The following is a 22,215-nucleotide window of genomic DNA, read 5'->3' as shown; positions in this document are numbered from 1 at the left end:
GTAGTTCAGTATGCCCATAACACATGATAAAGCTCGTCTGCCCAAGTTTCCTTTGCTTTTTCAAGTCTCGCCTCTCATCTGGTCTTTAAATAACTGGGCCTTCGGCTTTGCTTGTGTTAGGATGAGGTTTTCCTCCTGTTCTTAACACGCTTAATTTCGATCGTATGCGGGAGTTACTTCCTGTCATTATAAACTCATGCTAAAAGAAAAAAATATGCAAATATGAAACTTTTATTTAAGGCAAAGTTATTGGTAATACATCCACAGATTTTTCGAATTTCATGGTCACAGAAGGTCTACTCCTCCGAGCTCTTTTAGATAGTATGTTCCGGCCTGGACTACCTCCTTGACTTCATACAGGCCTTCCCAGTTCGGGGCAAGTTTTTCTTGATTCTGAGGTTGCGAGACAGCGGCTCACCGAAGTACCAGGTCCCCCACTCTGAAGGCTTTGCTTTTGACCCGAGAATTTTAGTAGCGGGCTACTTTCTGCTTGTAAGCCGCCATCCAAACTTGAGCTGTCTCCCGCTTCTCTTCTAACAAGTCGAGGTTGGCCTTGAGATCCTGTGGGTTGCGCTACTCGTCGAATGCCACGACTCGCACCGACGGAAGCTTGAGTTCAATCGGGATCACGGCTTCTGTCCCGAAGGCTAAGGCAAAGGGGGTCTCTCCTGTGGGCAATCTCTGAGTAGTTTGATATGCCCATAACACATGATAAAGCTCGTCTGCCCAAGTTTCCTTTGCTTTTTTAAGTCTCGCCCTGATTCCTTGCAACAGAGTCCTGTTAGTCACCTAGGCCTCGCCGTTTGCCTACGGATGGGCTACCGAAGTGAAGTTATGGGAGATATTTAGGTTCTCACAAAATTCAGCAAACCTTGCTCCAGCAAATTGCCACCCATTATCAGTAATGAGGGTTCTGGGTAAGCCAAACCTACAGATAATTGACTTCCAGACGAAGTGCTGTACTTTAGCTTCTGTGATTTTTGCTAAAGGTTCGGCTTCGACCTACTTGGTGAAATAGTCTATTGCCACCAGGAGGAACTTTTGCTGCCCGGATGCCATGGAAAAAGGTCCAAGGATATCCATTCCCCATTGCGCAAATGGCCATGAGGCACTCAATGGTGTAAGTTCGGAGGCAGGTTGCCTTTGGATATTTGCATATCTCTGACACCGATCACACCTTCTGACATATTCGACAGAGTCGTGGTATATGGTAGGCCAGTAATAGTCTTATCGGAGCAGTTTGTGGGATAAAGATCTGACCCCCAGGTAACTTCCACAGACTCCCTCATGTACCTCCCTCAAGGTGAAGTCAGCTTCAAAAGGCTGGAGATATTTCAGGAGGGGCAAAGAGTACGACCTCTTGTATAGCTTACCTTCATAAAGGATATATCAGGAGGCCTGGTTTCTAAGCTTTCGAGCTTCTTTTGCATCAGGAGGAAGAACCCCGTCCTTGAGGTATGTGACCAGTGGGTCGATCCAACTGGGTTCATGGCTGATCTCCATCACAAGCTGTGATTCTTCCATACTTGGGCACTTCAGAACTTCGAAGAAGACTTCCTTAGGCAGTTCAGCCGGAGCCAGGGTAGCCAACTTGGAGAGAATGTCGGCCCTGATATTTTCTGCTCTTGGGATCTGCCTGATGTCAAAGCTGCCGAAGGTAGGGATGATCTCCTTTATCTTTTCTAGATACTTGGCCATACTGTCCTCCCGAGCTTCATAATTTTTGCTGACCTATCTCACTACTAATTGAGAGTCACTGTAGGCTTGAAGCTGATATACTTCTAATTCTTTGGCGATCTTTAGCCCTACAATCAGAGCTTCATATTCTGCTCCGTTATTTATCGTAGGAAATTCGAAGTGTAGTGCATACTCCGTGATAATTCCATCTAGATTGACCAAGATCAGGCCCGTGCCTGCACCTGACATGTTGGAGGAACCATCCACGTAGAGGGCCCAAAAACCATCGGAGAGATCTGCTCTTTCTTCAGGGGAGTTCGGCTGGAGCCCTGGGTTGTCAGCTTCATCTCGTCCAAGTTCGGCCTCTTTCGGGATAGTGCATTCCACCATGAAGTCTGCTAATATCTGAGCTTTTATCGCCGGCTGAGGTCGATAGTCGATGTCGAACTCTATGAGCTCGACTACCTATTTCGCTATCCTCCCAGAGGTATCTGCTCGATGTAGAACCGCCTTGATCGGCTGGTCGGTGAGCAGTGTTATGGTGTGTCTTTGAAAGTAAGGTCGGAGCCTTCAAGCTGCAATCAACAAGGCGTAAGTTAGTTTTTCTAACATAGTATACCTGGTTTCGGTGTCTCTCAATACTCGACTTATGTAGTAGATCGACCGTTGAATTTTTGCTTCTTCCTTAATCAAAACTGCTGCGAGAGCCACAAGGGAGACCGCCAGGTACAGGAACAACTCTTCTCCAGGTTCGGGCTTTGCCAATAATGGAGATGAGCCGACATAGTTTCTCAGTTCTTCGAATGCTTGCTGACATCCAGTGGTCCAACAGAAGTTCTTCGACTGCTTGAGAGTCTAAAAGAAAGGTAGGCACCGCTCGGCTGATCTTGAGATGAAGTGATTTAGAGCTGCTACTCTCCCAGTAAGGTGCTGAACTTTCTTTATTGACTTCGGGGCGGTCATCTCCTGGATGGCATGAATTTTTTTCGAATTTGCTTCGATCCCGCACCCCGATACCATAAAGCCCAAAAATTTTTCTGAGGTTACTCCAAAAGCGCACTTGGCTGGGTTCAGCTTCATCTTGTATTTTCGGAGGGTGCTGAAGGTCTCCTCAAGGTCGGCGACGTGGTTCATCGAGGATTTGCTTTTTATGAGCATATCATCCACGTAGACCTCCATGTTGCGGCCGATCTATTCTTTGAAGATCTTGTTTACCAGCCGTTGATAGGTCACCCCTGTATTTTTTAGGCCAAAAGGCATGACTCTGTAATAATAAAGGCCACGGTTAGTAATAAAAGTAGTTTTTTTTCATCCTCTGGTGCCATCCTGATTTGATTATAGCCGAAGAATGCATCCATGAAAGTGAGAAGCTCGTGGCCCGAGGTTGCATCCACTAATTGATTGATTCTGGGTAGAGGGTAACTGTCCTTCGGACAGGCTTTATTCAGTTTTTTGAAGTCTATACACATCCTCCATTTATCGTTCGCCTTCTTAACCAGGACCACATTGGAAACCCAGCTCGGATAGTTGACCTCTCTGATGAACTCGGCTTTCAGGAGTTTATCAACTTCCTCAGCTATTGCCATTTGTCTTTTCGATGCATGACTTCGAACCTTTTCCTTCGTCGGTCGGTGTTTGGGATCAATAGCCAGACGGTGTTCCATAACTTCAGCATCGATCCCTGGCATGTCCATCGGAGCCCAAGCAAAAACATCCGCATTCTTTTGTAGAAAATTGACAAGCTGTGTCCGCACCTCTTTTCCCAAGTTGGAGCTGATCTTCACCACGTGCTCTTCATTCCCATCATTCAAAGGAATTGAGACAAGATCTTCTATTGGCTCACCCCGTTCATCAGTCAGGTCATCGCGGGTGTCCAATCCATCAACCGGACAGGGGTCAGGCTGACCATTTTCTTGTAGGGCTATGTTATAGCAATGTCTTGTCAAGGCTTGATCTCCTCTGACTTCTCCGACCCCCTGGTTAGTAAAAAATTTTAATTTCAAATGGTAGGTCGATACTACAGCTCGAAGGGTATTGAGGCCAGGTCGGCCGAGTATTGCATTGTAGGCAGACGGTGCCCTCACTACCAGAAAATCCACTAGCACTCTAGATTATTTTAGATACCGACCTGTAACTACAGTCAAAGTTATTACTCCCTCCACTGGCACAGCATCGCCAGTAAACCCTACCAACGGGGAGCTAATCGGTCCTAATCGACCATCAGGGATGGACATTTTTGAGAATGCATCGTAAAATAAAATATCGGTCGAGCTTTCACTATCAACAAGAATGCGGCGTACATCATAATCAGCAATATTTAAAGAAACTACATCGCATCATTATGGAGGAATTGGATCTCCTGGGCATCTTCTTCAGTAAAGGTTATAGATCCTTCAGTTTTCTGCTGCTTGAGCGATCCGGCCGATCCACTGGCTGCTCCCCTCCGGGGCCCTCCAGAGATGGTGTTGATGATCCTGATTAGAGGCCGATCTCTAGGCTATTCTTCCCTCCTTGGCGACTCCGGTTGTGGCAGGGCCCTCGGCTGATCCTCCCTACCTTCAGACCGACGTCGGATGAATCTGTCGAGCCGACCCCACCTGATGAGCTCCTCGATTTTATCTCAGAGCTGAATATACTCCTCCGTGTCGTGGCCATGGTCACGATGATAGAGGCAGAATTTGTTTGGGTTGCACTTCTCAAGGTGCGAACACATCCTTTCCGACCTCGACAGTTGCTCCCTGACCTCCATCGGCACCTAAGCTTTTAGAGCATTGAGAGGGGCGTAGCTGTGAAATCTTCCTGAGGGAGAGCCCTGTCGAACCCTGCGGTCCGAGCTCCTCTACTTACAAGCTCGGGGAGGAGTCCAGACATGCCTGTGTCTGCAAGGAGTTCGAGAACATGGCCGAGCTTCACTTGGCCCTTTTTCAGCTGCGGGCATGCTGGAGCCACCCGCCTGCCGCTCCTTCGCGGCCTCCTCATCCTTCAACTTGAAGGCTTCCTCTACACGGGCATATCCTTCAGCCCGAGCCAGTAAATCAGCAAAGTCTCTGAGATACTTCTTTTCCAGGGAGAATAGAAGATCATTCTTTTGAAGATCGTTCTTTAGGGCGGCCATTACAACCGATTGGTCCAAGTTCCAAACCTCCAATACGGCGGCATTAAATCGGTTGACATAGGTTCGGATGGATTCTCCCTCCTTCTACTTGATGTTGATAAGGGACTCCGAACCTCTCCGGGGATGCCGGTTACTAACAAAATGAGCCACAAACTGGTGGCTCATCTGATCAAAGGAGAAGATAGTACCTACTTTCAGCATCGAGTACCAGTTCCTTGCTGCTCCCTTCAAGGTAGATGGAAAAACCCGGCACAGAATGGCATCTGGCATGCCATGGAGTAGCATCATTGTCCGGAAGGCCTCCAGGTGGTCAACCGGATCCGAGGTCCCGTCGTAGCTTTCAAATTGGGGGAGCTTGAAGTTTGACGGGATCGGTTCCTGCATGATCATTTGAGAGAAAGGAGGGTCAATACAGATGTCCTCACCATAAGCAGGGGGAGCGTGGTGGAGCTCTTCGATCCGCCGGTTCATCTCCTGGAGCCTTTGATCCAAGAGGTCCTCTCGATTGCGAGTCTCGAGGATCTTCTGGCAGAATAGAGGTAGGAACCCTCTGGGGGTGGAATCGTGATCAGACTGAGGACTCTCCACCCTCGACTTCCCCTTTCCGGGGAAGACAGGGTGACTGGCCCAAGTGGCCTGCCCTACTGTCGGATTTTAGAACTCTGACGATGCTCTTTCCAGCCGCACTGATGCCTGCGGCTGTTGCTGCTGCTTCTGCATGGCCTGCACTACTTCGGTGAGGCCTCTGACCTGCTGAACCAGCAGGTCGAACTGCTCCATGCCGACTGTCATTGTCGGAGGAGGAGGAGGAGCCTGAAAAATTAAAGACGAGGTCGGAGCTTGCAGAGCTCATTGAGATCTGACCGCGGAGGCCGTGGATCGCCTGGTGGATGCCTTTCGGGGAGGCATCAAGTGGAGATCTAGAGGGAGAAGGAGAAGAAGATGTCGGAGAAGATGACCGGAGTCAGTCCCGTTGAGCACTCCTTTAAGAATATGTTCCATTCATAGATTGCTGTGGTCGAGTATTGATTTTGGATTATAGACTTTTCTTCAAAGTCCAGGTCGAGCATTGAAGGTCTTGACCAGAATGGTCTTTGGGGATATGGACCATATCATTTTGATAGCCCAACTTTTGATTTTATTGATTTCTAGGTTTGGATCGAAGGTTTCTGGATTAGGTATACTAGACTCAAATTCTTTGTTTTAAGTTGGATCTAGGTCTTCACTTTGGGATTGTTCTGTAGACTAACTCTGACTATCTTCATCTTGGTTCAGTGCATAAATTATTTTTTTTCTATCTAGAGTATCTAAAACACTATGAATTGCTTCAAGATTTTCTAATCTTTTATTGACTTCTTCCAACAAGTCTTTCGAGGGAGCTCACTCTCTGTATAGGGAATTAGGTAACGAAGGGATGATGACGAAGGAGAAGGTAACAAGTATCGGAGCGAAGGCTAATATTATCGAAATCTAAGTAGTCGCGACGAACGCTCATGCTCAGACTATGGCTATTAATATGAATCTGTTCACTGTATTTTTTAGATACTTCAAATGATTTGAATATTGTTGTCGTGCTTGAAGATTTGATTTGAGATTTGTCTTCATTTATTTTATTTTCTATTCTAATGAGTTGATCACCTATTATTTTTAAATTTTGATTTATAAAATTATTTTGTTCAATTATATTTTTTACATCTCTCTCGTTAACAGCTTCAAAAGGTTCACTTTTGATTTTTAAAAGATTTGCTATAACTTTGATTTCTTTGGCAGGAATTTCTATTTGTTGGAAAAGAGGATGAATTCTTTCTATCACCCTGCCCTTACCATCTTGCTAGAAAATTAAAATTGTTTCTTTGCCTTTTAACATGTTAACTTCTTTTGGCTTATTATGCCTTTCAAACCAATCAAAGAATCCAATATGGTCCCTGATTGAGTTAATAAATGCATAATAGCATGATTGAATTTTATCTGTTTGGGTTTTATTATAAGTTTTGAAAAATTTTTCTCTTTTGATTTTGTTCCATTCAACAGAGAATTCTCTCCTAAGGAGGTCTTTGTCTATGGTGAATTTAGAATTGATTACATTAATTTCAAGGTCAGCCATTTGAGAGTAGATTGGGGTATGTTTGGAGATTCTACTATAGCTAGTTCCTGATAGGTTAGTTTTGGAATATTATGCCTAGGGTCTACCTGAGCCAAATTGACATCTATTGAACAACTTTGCCCTGACGAAGCAACATAAGAGGTTGAAGTTAAAGGAATAGTTGGAGAATCAAATCTACAACTATTGGTTCTCTTAATACTCATCCTATTGAACCAAATTGAAACATCACCTTCTTGAGTGGTGGTGATTGTTTCAAGTTGGCTCCACTCTTGCCTAATCGCAAGAACTTTTGGGATTAACCATTGTTTACTTTAGATTTTGAAAGGTCAACCACATCCATTATACCTTCTCTCCTTGAAGAAGAAGAAGTAGAAGAATTTCTAGATAAAAAACTCATCTTTGCAGAAATCTAAACTATCAGTTTAATAACTAAAATATTTTTCTGCTCTACGTAGTGTACCCTGTCCTGCCTCAAACTACCCTACAGCAGTACTTCCTAGCCTTAAAAAAGACTTACAAATGCCAGTATCTAAGTGTCAGTACATAATACCCAAAGGCTACTCAAAACAATAGATACTTTAGCTATCTTGCTGATACCAAAGATTATTCCAAAGTAAAAGTAGTTTATCTAAAGTCTCTAACACTCTCTTCCCCTAATAGAAAAGAAAGTTTTTTGGGAAAGTTTTTGACCGTGGCTCTGTTTGAGAGATCGTGGCTCTGGGAGAGATTGTGACTTTGTGAGAGACCATGGCTTCGATACCACCTAACCCAAAATAGGATCAGAGCTCCTATCAATTAGCTCTGATGCCACTTGAGACTAAGATCTATGAATAGGATCTTGCTAACTATAAGATACTAGGTAGTTAGGCCCACCAAGATACTTCTATGGACCATAGGTATTCTAGGATCTAGCCTAAAATCTTTCTAATTAGAAACTAGAGCCTGCTAAGGTATTGGGTTAAACTACAGTTTGAGTTTGACCATTTAATTAAAAATTGAAATAGTAAAATTGATATTGAATAGTACTAAACAAACATAAACAATTGAGTGTTTTGGGTGCCTTGGTACAAATAGCCAATAGTCCTAGAGGCTCTCCTCATTGAATTCCTATCTTTGGAAGCAAGCTTCCATAGGTGCTAATCAAGATATTCCAATAGACTTTTGGTAATATGGCTATATAAGACATACCAACTGTGAATACAAAAATTGCATAAACAGTATTGAAATTTTATGAAAAATAAAATTTAAGAATAACTAAAGCATTTGCTTACAAGATTGAAGATATTGAAAGCAGTTGGCAGGCAGCTGTAAATTGATAAATTAAGACAAAGGATGTTAACATGTCAAATTGATAAAATTAAAATTTTATTAATAATTAAAATTTTGAAATATAAAAGATACACTCAACCCTTCAAGATTTGAGGTCATCCAAATTAGACTATTGAGGCTTGAAGCTACAAACTTGGGTCCGCAAGGTTGGAGCTACAAGGGTTTTGGATTTTTGATTGAAGGGAGTTTTTTGGATACAAGGGTTATAAGGATTCTCTTATGAGAGGTGGAGAGAGGCTACTCTTTTTAGCTTCCCTTTCACTCTTGCTGTCCTTCCTACTCTAGGTAATGCTCTCTTAGTCGATGAAGTGATGCCTTCTTCGGATGTCGGAGGAGCTTCTTATAAAAGGTTTGCAGACTTGTGCTTCTTTTGAGATTGTGGTCCTTGATATTCCTTGTGTTAGAGAAAACCAGGGGCGAAAACCATGGGTGAAGATGATTTTGGAGGAAGAATCTTCATGTCTTTTGTTGCTTTTGTCCTTTGAGTCTTGAACCATGGGCTTGAGTTATTTTGCATAATTTTTGCTTCTTTTGAGGAGATGCTATCTTATTTTTGATAAGATGCCATCCTTTGCAAAGGGACTTTCGTGAAGTCCAGCTGCAAAGCCTGGAGGGAGGATCAGCCTTTTACTGGTTGATGACAAATTAAGTATTCTTGAGTCTTTTAGAATGGCTTTTTAATAATTTTGCTAGTATTGGTGGATGAGCTAGATGTTGATGGTGATGCTTGTCTTTTCTATGAACTGGATCTGTGGCAGTGGATAGGTCTTTTCCTATGGATAATGAAAAAGCCTAGAAGAATCGATGGCGTTGGCAATGCCAGTGATGATCCTATTGAAGATTGTGATGAGGCTTGAATAGTTGCATTTTGTGGAATTAAAACTGCTAGATTACTAAAAGTCGGACTTTGGGCACTACGATTTGTTGGAGTTTGAGGCAGTGCATGCTTGACTTCAATTTGGATTTTGATGATAATTTTTTGGTGGCAACATCGGTGTCGTCGGTGATGATGATGTCAGTGGTGAGGCCTCCTACTATGGCTGGAAGTTGAGGAGGTCATCATTGTCAAGTTGGATAAGAGGATCAGAAGAAGTGCTAACGTAGTCTTTTTCTTCTTCCTCTTCTAGGTTTGAAATTGACTCCAGGATGAGCCTTTTATACTCGACCTTTGATTTGGCTCTTGCAAGCTTTGTACTGATCTTCGACCTTTGTTGTAAGAATCTTATAGTAGAAGGATCAATGAGTGGAGGTGCCTGCAAAGAGTATCGAGCAAGTCATTCAATTATTTTTGGTTTGGTGGCATGTTCAGAATTGAACTGAAATCATCATTTGACTTTGAATCTTCTTTCTAAGGGAGGAAGTAAAGGATTTTGAATGAAAATATATTTCTAGATAACAATCTAAAATTGGGCAAACTGGAATAGAATTCAAGAAGAATTAAAAATTTTTGGTTACATGCAGGGAGAATGATTTTTTTTTGAAATAGGTTAAAGTCCTCAAGAGCTGAAGGAGGTAAAATTTGAGGAATAGGACCATAATAATACCACCAGTTGCTAAACCAATAAGAAAATTGAAACTTTGCACCAATTTTAAAATAAAATAATCAGGAGTGTTTGTGTTGCGAATTTTGATAGAGAAAGACATTATATCAGGCCGTAATATAATCCTAGTAATTAAAATAGAATAAGTTTGTGAAAATCTTTTGAAATTGGAGGGATGATCTCCCCAAGTAGTAGGTGTTAAAACAAAGAGGATTTGAACTATTAAATGAGTATAAATATTTTTATTATTTTGTTGCCTATAGTGCTTAACAACTATAGACTTTGAATCTACTCAAATAAATTCATAGAAATTTTGAGATTTTTGGAGATCTTTTGGTTGAAAATGCCGATTTTGAGGAAAAACCTTTTCTGCCACCGCTTTTGGGTCATTTGCAACATATTCATCTTCAACCGTTACTATGGATTGAAGAACTTTTTTATCAAAATATTGGCATGTGACTTTTGGAGGTTGGATCGCTTGAATTGGCTTTGGATCAAAAATCCCAATAGCCATTTTGATTTTTAGAGAAATAAGTTGTAGATTTTGAACAGTTTCTGCAACTACTTTTTGAAATACTTCTGATTGTTCCAGGATGGCAATTGATTTGGAGATAGAGATAGTGAAGAAGGAAGAGGTGGAGGTTCTTTCTCTTTTTCTTCTTGGGATACTATCTTGTACCAGATTTTTGGTTTAAAAGTTGAAGGTTTTGTAAGACTTGGGTTTTTTGAAGTATTTGGCTCAGGGTTTATTTTGGCTTGTTTTTTGATTTGCTTTTTAGGTGCCCTTGGGACTTCCTTGTAAGAATTCCTGAACAAGAAAATCAAGAAGGGAATTGTCAGTACCCTTTTTAAACTCAATTTTAAAATTGAAAATGGACAAAATTGCATGCCATCTTATGAAAATCTATTTTGAAGAAAGGTTTTGAACATCTTTTTGTAAGATAAACTTGGCAGACTTGCAATCAATATATAAAAGAAACTTATGATTTAACAAATCAGATTGAAACTTTAAAATATATAAAGCAATTGATAAAACTTCCTTTTTGATTGTTGTATATTTTTATTGAGTTTCTTATCTAAATTATTTTGAGGTCAACTAAAAATCTTTTGGGTTTGGAGCCTATTTTAAATTTTATCAGGATAATTTTTTAGATTTAGAAGGATATCCCAAGTTCCTTCTTTTTTCATTAAGATTATAGGTAGGTCTGTTACTATCCATATCCTTCCATCAGTCCGATATTTATTTTCTTGAAACATTTTGGCCTCCTAGAAAAGATCAATATGATTGATGATTATATATTCTTCCATATGGAATTCTTCTATGAGTTTGAGTGGATCATTTTTTATGGTGTGATCATATTTTCGCTCTTGGAATAGGATAAAATAATTAATTTGAAAAGGATAAATAATTTTTACTATTTTTCTTTTTTTAATTTCACTATAAATTATTATGTCTATTTTTTTTTATTTCTTTCCAATTGCCTTAGGACCATGGAGATAATTTTTGAAAATATATCAAATGGACAGTCACAATCAGCGATAGCTAATTTGACTAGTCTTTTATACATGACTCTAATTGTAACTTTGGAAGGATCAACATTGATTTTTGGGATACTAAGTTTGGGCCAACACCAATCTAGTATGAGATATACATGAAGTTCCCTAAGTATATCTCTCACTTCATTGGGTTGGATAATTTTGCCAAAGATGATATTTTATAGTTCAGAAAATTAACATCTCCTGAGTTCTTTTCTAATACTCAATCATTTGCTGTTTGATCGAAGATAGTTGGAGACATTCTAATTGATTTTGAATTTGATTGATTGCATTATCTTTTAACAATTGAAAAGTTTTGTAAAAAGATGGATTGATAAATTGAAAATCTAAGTCTTATCCTAGGAATTTTGCTTTGATCCCTCCTTCATCTATATAGAATGGTTTGATCATATTGATAAAGGGGGTTCCTAAGATGACTGATTGATTCAAATCTTTGATTAAGATGAATAGAGTTTTGATGCACACATTATTGTTATAAACTAGTACATTGGTTAACTTGTATTTAATTTTGAGACTTAAACCACTAGCAGTACTTAGTTTTTCTTTTATTTTTTAAAAAATTTTGTATGAATTAATCCCTCTTGGATGCAATTTGAGTTTGCTTCAGAATCAATCAAGGCTATTGTGTCTAGTCTGAAATCATCTATAAGCATAGTGATTTTCACATTCCATTTTTGAGTTGTTAATTGAGAAATTACTTCAATGAAACTTGAAGTTTTTACATCTTTCATTTCTTGAAGAACTTATTTTCCTTTGATATTTTGAAGTTGGATTTTTATTTGAGCTATTTCTTTTTTGAGATTATTTATTTTTTCTTGTAAATCTTGTATTGTTATTGGTTTTTTTTTTTTAGGAGTTTCAAATCTTTTAAGTATATTACCTAAAGTGTAGATTTGAATTTTTTTTTCTTGTTTTTTCTATTAGAGAGTTTTTTAATTGCATTAAGTATTATTTTTTTAGTTTTTCATCTTGAACCTTATCTATAAAGTCTAAGAGAAGATTTTGTTCTTTTATTATTATACAGATATCTTCCTCCGAAGACTCTATGACTTGAGTTGATTCAAACTCAGAATCTGAAGATTCTATGTCTAAATTTAATAATAGATTTTTGAGATTTTCTTTGATTGAATTGATTAAGTTTGATTCATCTATTTCTAGATTATTTATTTTTCATTTCATATTGCAGTCTTTGCTAAAGTGTCCGACACTGCTGCGCCTACAACAGACTGGATTTTTGAAAGGTTTTCTTTTTGATAAAGAATTTCTCCTTCTTTTTGAAAGGTTTTGATTTTGATTTTGATTTTGATGTTTGAGTTTTGTAGGATTTTTATTTATAAGGTCTCCTAGATTTCCAAGGTGGCATCCATGGAGGTTTAGGCTTTGCTCTTTTCATGCATTTCTTACAGACTTTTTATTTTTTAGATGGTCTTTTGGACTTTTCTAAGGGTTGCATACCAAATTGTTCACAGAAAGTTCCTAGTTTTTTTCTACTATCAATTTATTCTTTTTTGAGTTGTTGCTTCAGCTTCATCTCTGTACAGGGATTCAGTCCTTCATTGACTATATTGATTAGGTCTCCATATGTCAAGTGATCATATGGGATCTTACCATTATATTGGTTTCTAAGTTTTGACATAATTTTTTCTAAGAAAATTGTTGGCAATTCGGTCAGATTTTTTTTTCAGAAGGATTGGTTACAAACTTCTTTGGTAAAGACTTTAGTTAAAAAGATATCCTTATACCATTTGAAATCTTGAAGTTTTTTACATTTTATGTTTGTTAAAATCTCAGATGACCTATCCTTAAACTTTACAGGATCACCTACAAAATGTTTAGCTATTGCAAAAACTAAGGTTGGGACTACATCTTGCATATCCTAACCTTCTTCATCTTTGATGACTTGGCCATCTAAAATCATTTTGACTATGGTTAAAATTTGAATTTTTTCTTCATCAGTGAGATAGAAATCCCACCAACCTTTGAGCTGGCTCATGAAGCCAGCAATTAAGGCTTGGGCTATGGCATGATCTTGGGCTCTATCTTTAGTTTTATAGGCTGTGGCTACCATAGTCATTTCTTCAAGGACATTAAGAATATTGTACTCAAACAGCCTATCTATGTTCTACTCATAGATTGCTGTGGTCGAGTATTGATTTTGAGTTATAGACTTTTCTTCAAAGCCCAAGTCTGACATTGATGGTCTTGACTAGAATGATCTTTGAGGATTTGGACCATACTGTTTTGATGAACTAGCCCAACTTTTGATTTTATTGATTTTTAGGTTTGGATTGAAGATTTTTAGGTCAAGTATACTAGACTTAGATTCTACATTTTTAGTTGAGTCTGGGCCTTCACTTTGGGATTGTTCTATAGGCTGACTCTAGCTATCTTCATCCTGGTTCAGTATAGAAATTGATTTTTTTCTATCTGGAGTATCTAAAATACTATGAATTGATTCAAAATTTTCTAGTCTTTTATTCACTTTTTCCAGTAAGTTTTTTCATTAAATCTGTTCACTGTGTTTTTTAGATACTTCAAACGATTTGAATATTGATGTTGCACTTGAAGATTTGGTTTGAGATTTATCTTCATTTATTTTATTTTCTATTCTAATGAGTTAATCACCTATTGTTTTTAAATTTTAATTTATAAACTTATTTTGTTTTTATATTTTTTACATCTTTTCTGTTAACAGCTTCAAAAGGTTCATTTTTTATTTCTAAAGGGTTTGCTATAACTTTGGTTTCTGTAATAGGAATTTCTATTTGTTGGAAAGGAGGATGAGTTCTTTCTATCACCCTGCCCTTATTTTCTTACCAGGAAATTAAAATTGTTTCTTTATCTTTTAATATGTTAACTTCTTTTGGCTTATTATGCCTTTCAAACCAATCAAAGAATTCAATATGCTCCTTGATTGAGTTCATAAATGCATAATAGTGCGATTGAATTTCATCACTTTGGATTTTGTTGTAAGTTTTGAAAAATTCTTCTCTTTTGGTTTTATTTCATTCAGCATAGAATTCTCTCCTAAGGAGATCTTTGTCTATAGTAAATTTGAAATTGATTACATTGATTTCAAGGTCAGCCATTTGAGAGTAGGTTGGGAACAGATTTAGAGATTCTATTCTAGTTGGTTCCTGATAGGCTAGTTTTGAAATATTAGTCCTAGGATCTACCTAGGCCAAATTGACATCTATTGAACAGCTTTGCCTTGATGGAGCAACAGAAGAGGTTGAAGTTGAAGGAATAGTCAGAGAATCAAATCTACAACTATTGGTTCTCTAAATCCTCATCTTGTTGAACAGAATTGAAACATCACCTTCCTGAGTGGTGGTGATTGTTTCAAGTTGGCTCCGCTCTTGCCTAATTGCAAGAACTGACTTTTTGAGAAGCCAATCCTCAGGAAGTTGAACTTGATACCAGATCAGTGTTCTGGGGATGAAAATATTTTCTTTGCTTGGGTCAATTTGGAAATAATCTGTTTGACCCTGAATTTGTTTGTTCAAGGCTCCTATGTGGTTGAGGGTATTAACAGTTTTGAAATACATTTTTATCAAAACTGCGGCCGAATAGGAACCAAGTAACATATTGAGGTTGTGAAGTTTGATTTCTAATTCTAAGGCTTTGAGGATATTTTTGTCTTGGATTTTGATAGTGAGGTCTGTGTTGCAATTGCAGTGGACTGGACCATCAAAAAGGCTTGATTCTACCATTTCTAGGATTGAGTCATGGTATTCTATAAACCTACCATCCTTTAGGCACATTAGAATTGCACTATTGATACCTTTATGGATTAAAGGTTTGATAACTATTTGGACCAAGCCTAGGTGTAGGAATTCATATTTGTTTTTGATATTTGCAATTAATTCTTGATTGATTAAAGGAATTAATTTATGGTCTTTTGAGATTGAGATTGTCTTTTCTATCATTTTGATTTGGGGATTCCGGATTAACCAATTGGTTTTGTATATTATTTTGAGAGGGACTTTTAGGATTAACCATTGTTCGACTTTGGATTTTGAAAGGTTAACCACATCCATTATACCTTCTCTCCTTGAAGAAGAAGAAGAAGTAGAAGAATTTCTAGATAAAAAATTCATCTTTGTAGAAATCTAAACCATCAATTTAATAACTAAAATAGTTTTCTGCTCTATGCAGTGTACCTTGCCCTACCTTAAACTGTCCTACAATGGCACTTTCTGGCCTTAAATGGGCTTACAAACAGTAGTGTCTAAGAGTCAGTACACAATATCCAAAGGCTACTCAAAGCAGTAGATACTTTAGCTATCTTATTGATACTAAAGGTTACTACAAAGTAAAAGCAGTTTATCTAAAGACTCTAACAGAGCCATAGTTTAAGGCCCAGAATGTGGTATCATATCCACCTACCCCGAATATATATATAAGGCCCAGAGCAGGTGGTATCATATCCTGACCGTGGCTTTGTTAAGTCCCATTTAAGGCCAGAAAGTGCCACTGTAGGGCAATTTAAGGCAGGGCAAGATATATTGCGCAGAGCAAAAAATATTTTAGTTATTAAACTGATAGTTTAGATTTCTATAAAGATGAGTTTTTTATCTAGAAATTTTTCTACTTCTTCTTCAAGGGAGAAGACTGATTGACCTTTCAAAATTCCAAGTAAAATAATGGTTAATCTCAAAAGTTTCTAAATTAGGCAAGAGCAGAGCCAACTTGAAACAATCACCACCACTCATGAAGGTGATGTCTCAATTCGGTTCAACAGGATGAGGATTGAGAGAATCAATAGTTGTAGATTAGATTCTCCAATTATTCCTTCAACTTCAACCTCTTCTATTGCTCCGTCAAGACAAAGCTGTTCAATAGATGTCAATCTGACCTAGATAGATCTTAGGCCCAATATTCCAAACATATCTCCAAACATATCTCCAACCTACTCTCAAATGGCTGACCCTAAAATCAGTGTAATCAATTTCAAATTCACCACAGACAAAGACCTCGTTAGTAGAGAATTCTATACTGAATGGAACAAAATGAAGAATTTTTCAAAACTTAGAACAAAACCCAAAGAGATGAAATTCAATCACACTATTATGCATTTATGAACTCAATCAGGAACCATATTAGATTCTTTGATCGATTCGAAAGGCATAATAAGCCAAAAGAAATTAACATGTTAAAAGGTAAAAATAATTTTAATTTTCTAGCAAGATGGTAAGGGCAGGGTGATAGAAAGAATTCATTCTCCTTTCCAACAAATTAAAACTGCTGTTAGAAAAACCAAAGTTATAACAAACCCTCTAAAAATCAAAAGTGAATCTCTTGAAGCTGTTACTGAGAGAGATGTAAAAACTATAATTGAACAAAATAATTTTACAAATCAAAATTTAAAAATAATAGGTGATCAACTCATTAGAATAGAAAATAAAATAAATAAAGATAAATCTCAAATCAAATCTTCAAGCACAACACCAATATTCAGATCGTTTGAAGTGTCTAAAAAACACAGTGAATAGATTCAAGAAAAACACTTGCTGGAAGGAGTCAATAAAAGACTAAAAAATCTTGAAGCAATTCATAGTATTTTGGATACTCCAGATAAAAAAAAATTAATTTCTATACTGAACCAAGATGAACATAGCTAGAGTTAGTCTATAGAACAATCTCAAAGTGAAGGCCTAGATCCAACTCAAAACGAAGAATCTGAGTTTAGTATACCTGACCTAGAAAAACCTTCAATCCAAATATAGAAATTAATAAAATCAAAAGTTGTGCTAGTTCATCAAAATGCTATGGTCCAAATCCCCAAAGACCATTCTGGTCAAGACCTTCAATGCCAGATCTGAACCTTGAAGAAAAGTCTATAATCCAAAATCAATACTTGTCCACAGTATCAGCAAAATGGAGGTCAACAAGATAATCTTCTGATTCCAGGTTCTAGAATTTACAAGAAAAGTTTCATATTCTAGCAAACTGGTATGGTGCCAGTCCCTTGCCATCCCTAATTGGTGTATCTATCCTGATAACATCTCCGCCCATATAGAAGCTGTCCTTTTGGATATCGATGCCACCATGAACTATGGAGAGTCATCTACCCCTCCTCCATTTATACTTAACAAGCTATTCGGGACATCTAGCATTGCTCCAAGATCAAGAGAAATTTCCAAGGATTCATTTCCACTCAAAGATCAGATATCTGGAAATGATTCTAGTATTGTTGCAGCTAAGCCCATTTCGAGTTTAAAATTATCAGACTCTCTATCAGAAACAAGCTTAATAGGAGCAATTCTATCCCCCTGATTACTCCTTTTGATGTAGTTTGGCATTCCTTGGATTCTTTTATAGCTTCATAGGGATATCAGGCAAGCCAATGCAAGCGCCGAAGTTTGGGGACATTGAGAAACCGACAAAATAGGAACTTCCTGCAAATGACCTATCCTTTAAGAATCCAAATCAAAGGACTAAGGTGGTGTTTGGTGCATTACATAGGTAATGTTGCTATGGTAATATGATTACAGAAGGAATATGATTATCAGGTAAAATTACAGGGAATCCTATATTGCAGTGTTTAGTATGTGCAATAATATTATTGTAAAATTATAGAAAATCCTACATTGCAGTGTTTGGTATACAATTTAGATTACGTAGAATATAAGCTAATTTTTTCAAAGTACCCCCATCTTTGCTTATTGATTATTATTTATTTTTTAGAGGGACAACTTAATTTTGAGATCAATCATTTTTTGTGATATCATCCATTATGTTTTTTTTTCTATTTTCACCAACTGGGACTACCCATAATTTATTTTGATTTATTTTGATGAGAATATTTTGGTCCTGAAGTTATCTTATTGCAAGATTGCAGGATTATCAGATTACATGTAATCGCATAGCCACCTCTCCCTAGACAATCAGATTATCTCTTTTTGAGATAATGCTGCATTATATATAATACAACATTACCTGCAAAAGTAACGAAATAAACAGTATAATCTGATTATCTGTTGTAAAATTATATGTAATCTTATCAGGATTACGTGCTACCAAAATGCCCCCTAAACTTCTGGACAATTCCCCATGATTTAAGCAAGCACATGGCATCAAGAACTATTTAGAACTCATAATTTTTTTAGGATATTCTTAAAGAATGGGGGGAAAAAGTAAAGTAGCATGTGGATTTTTCTTTTTTTTTTTTGTTTTTAGAGAATAATGGTGCAAAGCAGTTATGGGGATGGTTAATGGTCATTATATTTTTGTGTTAGCACGAAAATGTCAGATAGTATAGTTGATGTTGATTCCATACAGCATCAAAGAACTTACCAGCTGTTGAGTCATACAGATTGCGATTGCTGGTTTCAGCCATATCGACAGCTTCTCCGATCTCTGTTTGTGGAGAATCACCTGAAATTGGTCGATAAATCAATCAGAAAATGGTCAAATGACCAAGGTTTCGAATTGATCAAATCACTTGAACCCTAAACTTCTCCCCTTCCCTTAAAAGGTTCCATCTTTGCCAGATATGCAAGAAATCTAGATGCAGGAACTTAACACGCCAAGCCAAGAAAGTGGCATAACAACCATACCAGTTGCACCGTTAGGAGGTGGGTTTTCTCCACTTCTTGCCATTTCTCCAATGCAAGAACTCTCCTACGCTGTAAGGGGATTTCCTTAAAGAGCAGCAATTCAGCAAAGAATGCCACCATGAGTTTTAGACTGATGGAACCCATGGCTGATAAGAAGTGGAGGAGGGAATAGATTTGAAACGAAGAAGGGAAAAAGACAAAAAGAAAAGGGAATAGTCGAATACCCAAAGAAGGTTTAATCTTTAGAAGAGATCAGATGAATTCTTTTGTTTGGAGAAGAGAAAGAGAGGGAAAAAAAAACTGACCGTTGGTGGTTTTGAAATTTGAAAAACGCAAGCGGTGGCGGTGGCGATTGGAGCACGGTTAATGCCGTCCCTAGATCCTTCAAATCAGCGCGCTGATCCGAAGGATCCTAACCTTCTGATGGATGGGTCCATGGTACTTCTAGGTGCCGTTTCCTTAATAAATTCCATTAACGGACCTGCTACTTTGGTGAAACGGCAAGATCTGCGCACCACCAATCAAAATATGAAAACATCGCGATATGAGGTTTCTGTGCGTCGCTGGGGGAAGAGCATGGCGGGCATGCTGCCGCAATTATAGCGGCGGATTATTTCCTTGTATGTCTGAAAGTGTGGCGGTCTATTTCATGCTGTCCTCCTGACTCCATTAGAAAAGTCATATGGAAAGAATCCAAGGGCCCATGGGTGAAGACATCAGTTCATATTTTCACATATTTTATATATATATATATATATATATATATATATATATATATATATATGTCAAAATGTTTATTTAATCTAATTAAAAGTAAAAAAAAAGTATGAGTAAATTAAAAAAATTCCCTTCTGATTAGGGATAAATATACTCAAAAATTATTCATGCATCTTATATTTTTTGGCAAATGAAATTTCTAATGTATTCAAGAGAGATTAATCAACTTCAAATTTGTATATGTTGGTTACTGACTATTGGCAAACTTTACCTATATGCACTAATCTTGCTAGTGCTGAAATCGGATTAAATACATCCATATCCATATTTGTTTTGTCTAACAAATACAGATATAGATATTATATGGATACAAAAATTTATATCCATATTTGTTTTAAATGGATATGGATATTTGTGGTAGTGGGAAGGGCATCTTTAGTCCCACATCGGTTACGAATCAAGAAGAAGTATGGTTTATATGGATTGGAACCTTCTGTCCCACATGAGGTACTTTTTAAAGGATAAAACCGTGAGGTTCTAAATGATCAAGACCCATGAAGCCTAAAGATAATCATAAGCCAAAGTGAACAATACCTCACATATGCGAGCGTGGAGTCAACCCAACCATCCGAGCCATTTGATCTCTTGACCCTTGATCGTAACATTAACTCCATCTATGGAAAAAGCCTCATGCCCACACACACATACTCCCCTTTGACTAGGGAGCTATATTACGATAGTGGGAAGGATATCTTTAGTCCCATATCGATTATGAATCAAGAAGGAGTATGGTTTATATGGCTTGAAACTTTCTCTCCCACATATGGTGCCTTTTAAAGGGCAAAATCGTGATGCTCTAAATTACCAAGGTCCATTGAAGCCTAAGGCCCATTGAAGCCTAAAGATAGTCATGAGCCAAAACGAACAATACTTTAAATGTGCGAGTATGTAGTCAACCCAACTATTCAAGCCATTCAACCTCTTGATCCTTGATCGCAACAGATACAAGTCCAATACTGAAAGTATGGATATAATTATTGATATAAGTTGAATAATTAAATTTTATGATTACAAAATCAAAATTATTACTAAATAGATGATAAATCAATTTAATAGTATGTTTATGTGGTTATATATTTCTCTTAAAACTTAATAAGTGCTATATACAATTATATAAGATTATAAATTATTCAGATATTTAGATATGGATTGGATAGTTGTGTATCCAGATGCGGATACAAATATAGATATTAGTCGGATCTTTAAATTTTTGTCTATATCTATATTAATTTGGATATAAAAATGGATTTGAATGGATATTATCCATATTAACTTTACCCCTAAATCTAGCTACAAATTAATGGAAATTAATCATTGCTTGTAGTGCAACCTTGTTTGAGGTTGAATGGCCAAAAGATATTAAGAAAAAAGAAAACCACTTGTTTTAAAACTAATCTAATTATGTTTAGGGTCCTCTAAAGTTATCTTTTGTTTATTTAGGATTCTTTCACTCTTATAATTCAAATTATTTTTAAATCTTCTTACATATAAATTTCTCTGGAGATTTTCCCTCATTTATCTTCACTTGTTTATGCCCTCATGCATGGAACTTTTTAATGTAACTGCCTTGCGATACACCTCAGATCTGACCTACTCGATCTGACCAATGAAAGCTCACTCCATGGCATCCACTAAAGGTGCCACAAGGTCATTTAAAGCTCCTTCAACATGTGGTGGTCAAACAGCTCGGTCCATGAACATGTCCCACACAATTAAGCCCAACAATATGTATAACATGCGAGCAATTATTGAGTAGTTAAGACTTGGTAATTGACACAGATCCTCATCCTTTATAAATAACTCAAGGGACCTATAAATATAGTCACTCTTACTCTTACACTAACTCTTACTTTTTTTTATGCCTCCACCATTCTCCAAAATCCTTGCCTAACTCAGGCATCAGAGGATCCTTAGCTAGACAAAGTCGAGTGACTTTCAGTGTTCTCTATTCTGATTTCTAATTGGACTCATAGCTTCGAGCAGATCAATCTAAGCACTCCAAGTAGGACTAACCAATCACTATTTGTTCTCGCATTCAGTTTGTTCAAGTTGGATTTGGCAAGAACACCTTGATTTCTATCATATTATGTTTCCATTGCTAATCTCCTTTTCAATCGAAAACCCCGGTGCCATGAAAACTCATCCAATCTCACAAAATTATGATCTAATTGTTTAGTCTATAGGGTTAAAAAAGGGTTCGATTTCCTACTATCAAAATTGGATAGTCTCAAGGGAAAAAGAGAGGGTGCATGATTGCATGACTTGAAACAAGGTTCTGTAGGCTGAGGTGATTTAGATCAAGTTTTGAGGGCCTAGAGGTGTTGGAGTATGGGGAAATTGAATAATGCAAGATAACCCAATGATCCGGTAAACTTTTTGCCATTCCCTTTTACTCCTAGATAAGTTAATGAGACTAAATGTACTTAAAAATTAAAAGAAAAAGAGAAAGCACCAAGCAAATGTCAGTGAACATGTCTTAGTATTATATATGCATTCATATTTATCTTTTCCACTCAAACCAAAATAATCCTTATTGTTTAACTAAATATCGAT

General features: G+C 37.4%; 1 protein-coding gene across 1 annotated transcript; it reads right to left on the bottom strand.

Annotated features, from left to right (window-relative positions):
• Positions 1-8,250: 8,250 nt before the first annotated feature.
• On the bottom strand, positions 8,251-19,097 carry LOC109505980 (uncharacterized). Its single transcript, XM_019851190.3, has 3 exons — positions 18,886-19,097; positions 18,623-18,703; positions 8,251-10,574 (listed from the first exon to the last, which is right to left on the bottom strand). Exons 1-3 carry the CDS (start codon positions 19,027-19,029, stop codon positions 10,542-10,544), a joined length of 258 nt encoding a protein of 85 aa, XP_019706749.1. The 5' UTR covers positions 19,030-19,097; the 3' UTR covers positions 8,251-10,541.
• Between the last annotated feature and the right edge of the window lie 3,118 nt (positions 19,098-22,215).

This window comes from Elaeis guineensis, chromosome 6 (assembly GCF_000442705.2).
Source record: "Elaeis guineensis isolate ETL-2024a chromosome 6, EG11, whole genome shotgun sequence".
NCBI lineage: Eukaryota > Viridiplantae > Streptophyta > Magnoliopsida > Arecales > Arecaceae > Elaeis > Elaeis guineensis.
The sequence above is the reverse complement of the archived record's forward strand: the minus strand, read 5'-3'. Positions and strand labels throughout refer to the sequence as shown.

What these genes read in the sequence shown, in the direction of transcription:
- LOC109505980 (XM_019851190.3), bottom strand. Translation starts at nt 19,029, where the DNA reads ATGGGTTCCATCAGTCTAAAACTCATGGTGGCATTCTTTGCTGAATTG. An exon ending in ACCTCCTAACGGTGCAACTG is followed by an intron (nt 18,704 to 18,885) that starts GTATGGTTGTTA and finishes GACCAATTTCAG; the next exon opens with GTGATTCTCCACAAACAGAG. An exon ending in TCTGTATGACTCAACAGCTG is followed by an intron (nt 10,575 to 18,622) that starts GTAAGTTCTTTG and finishes TTTCTTGTTCAG; the next exon opens with GAATTCTTACAAGGAAGTCC.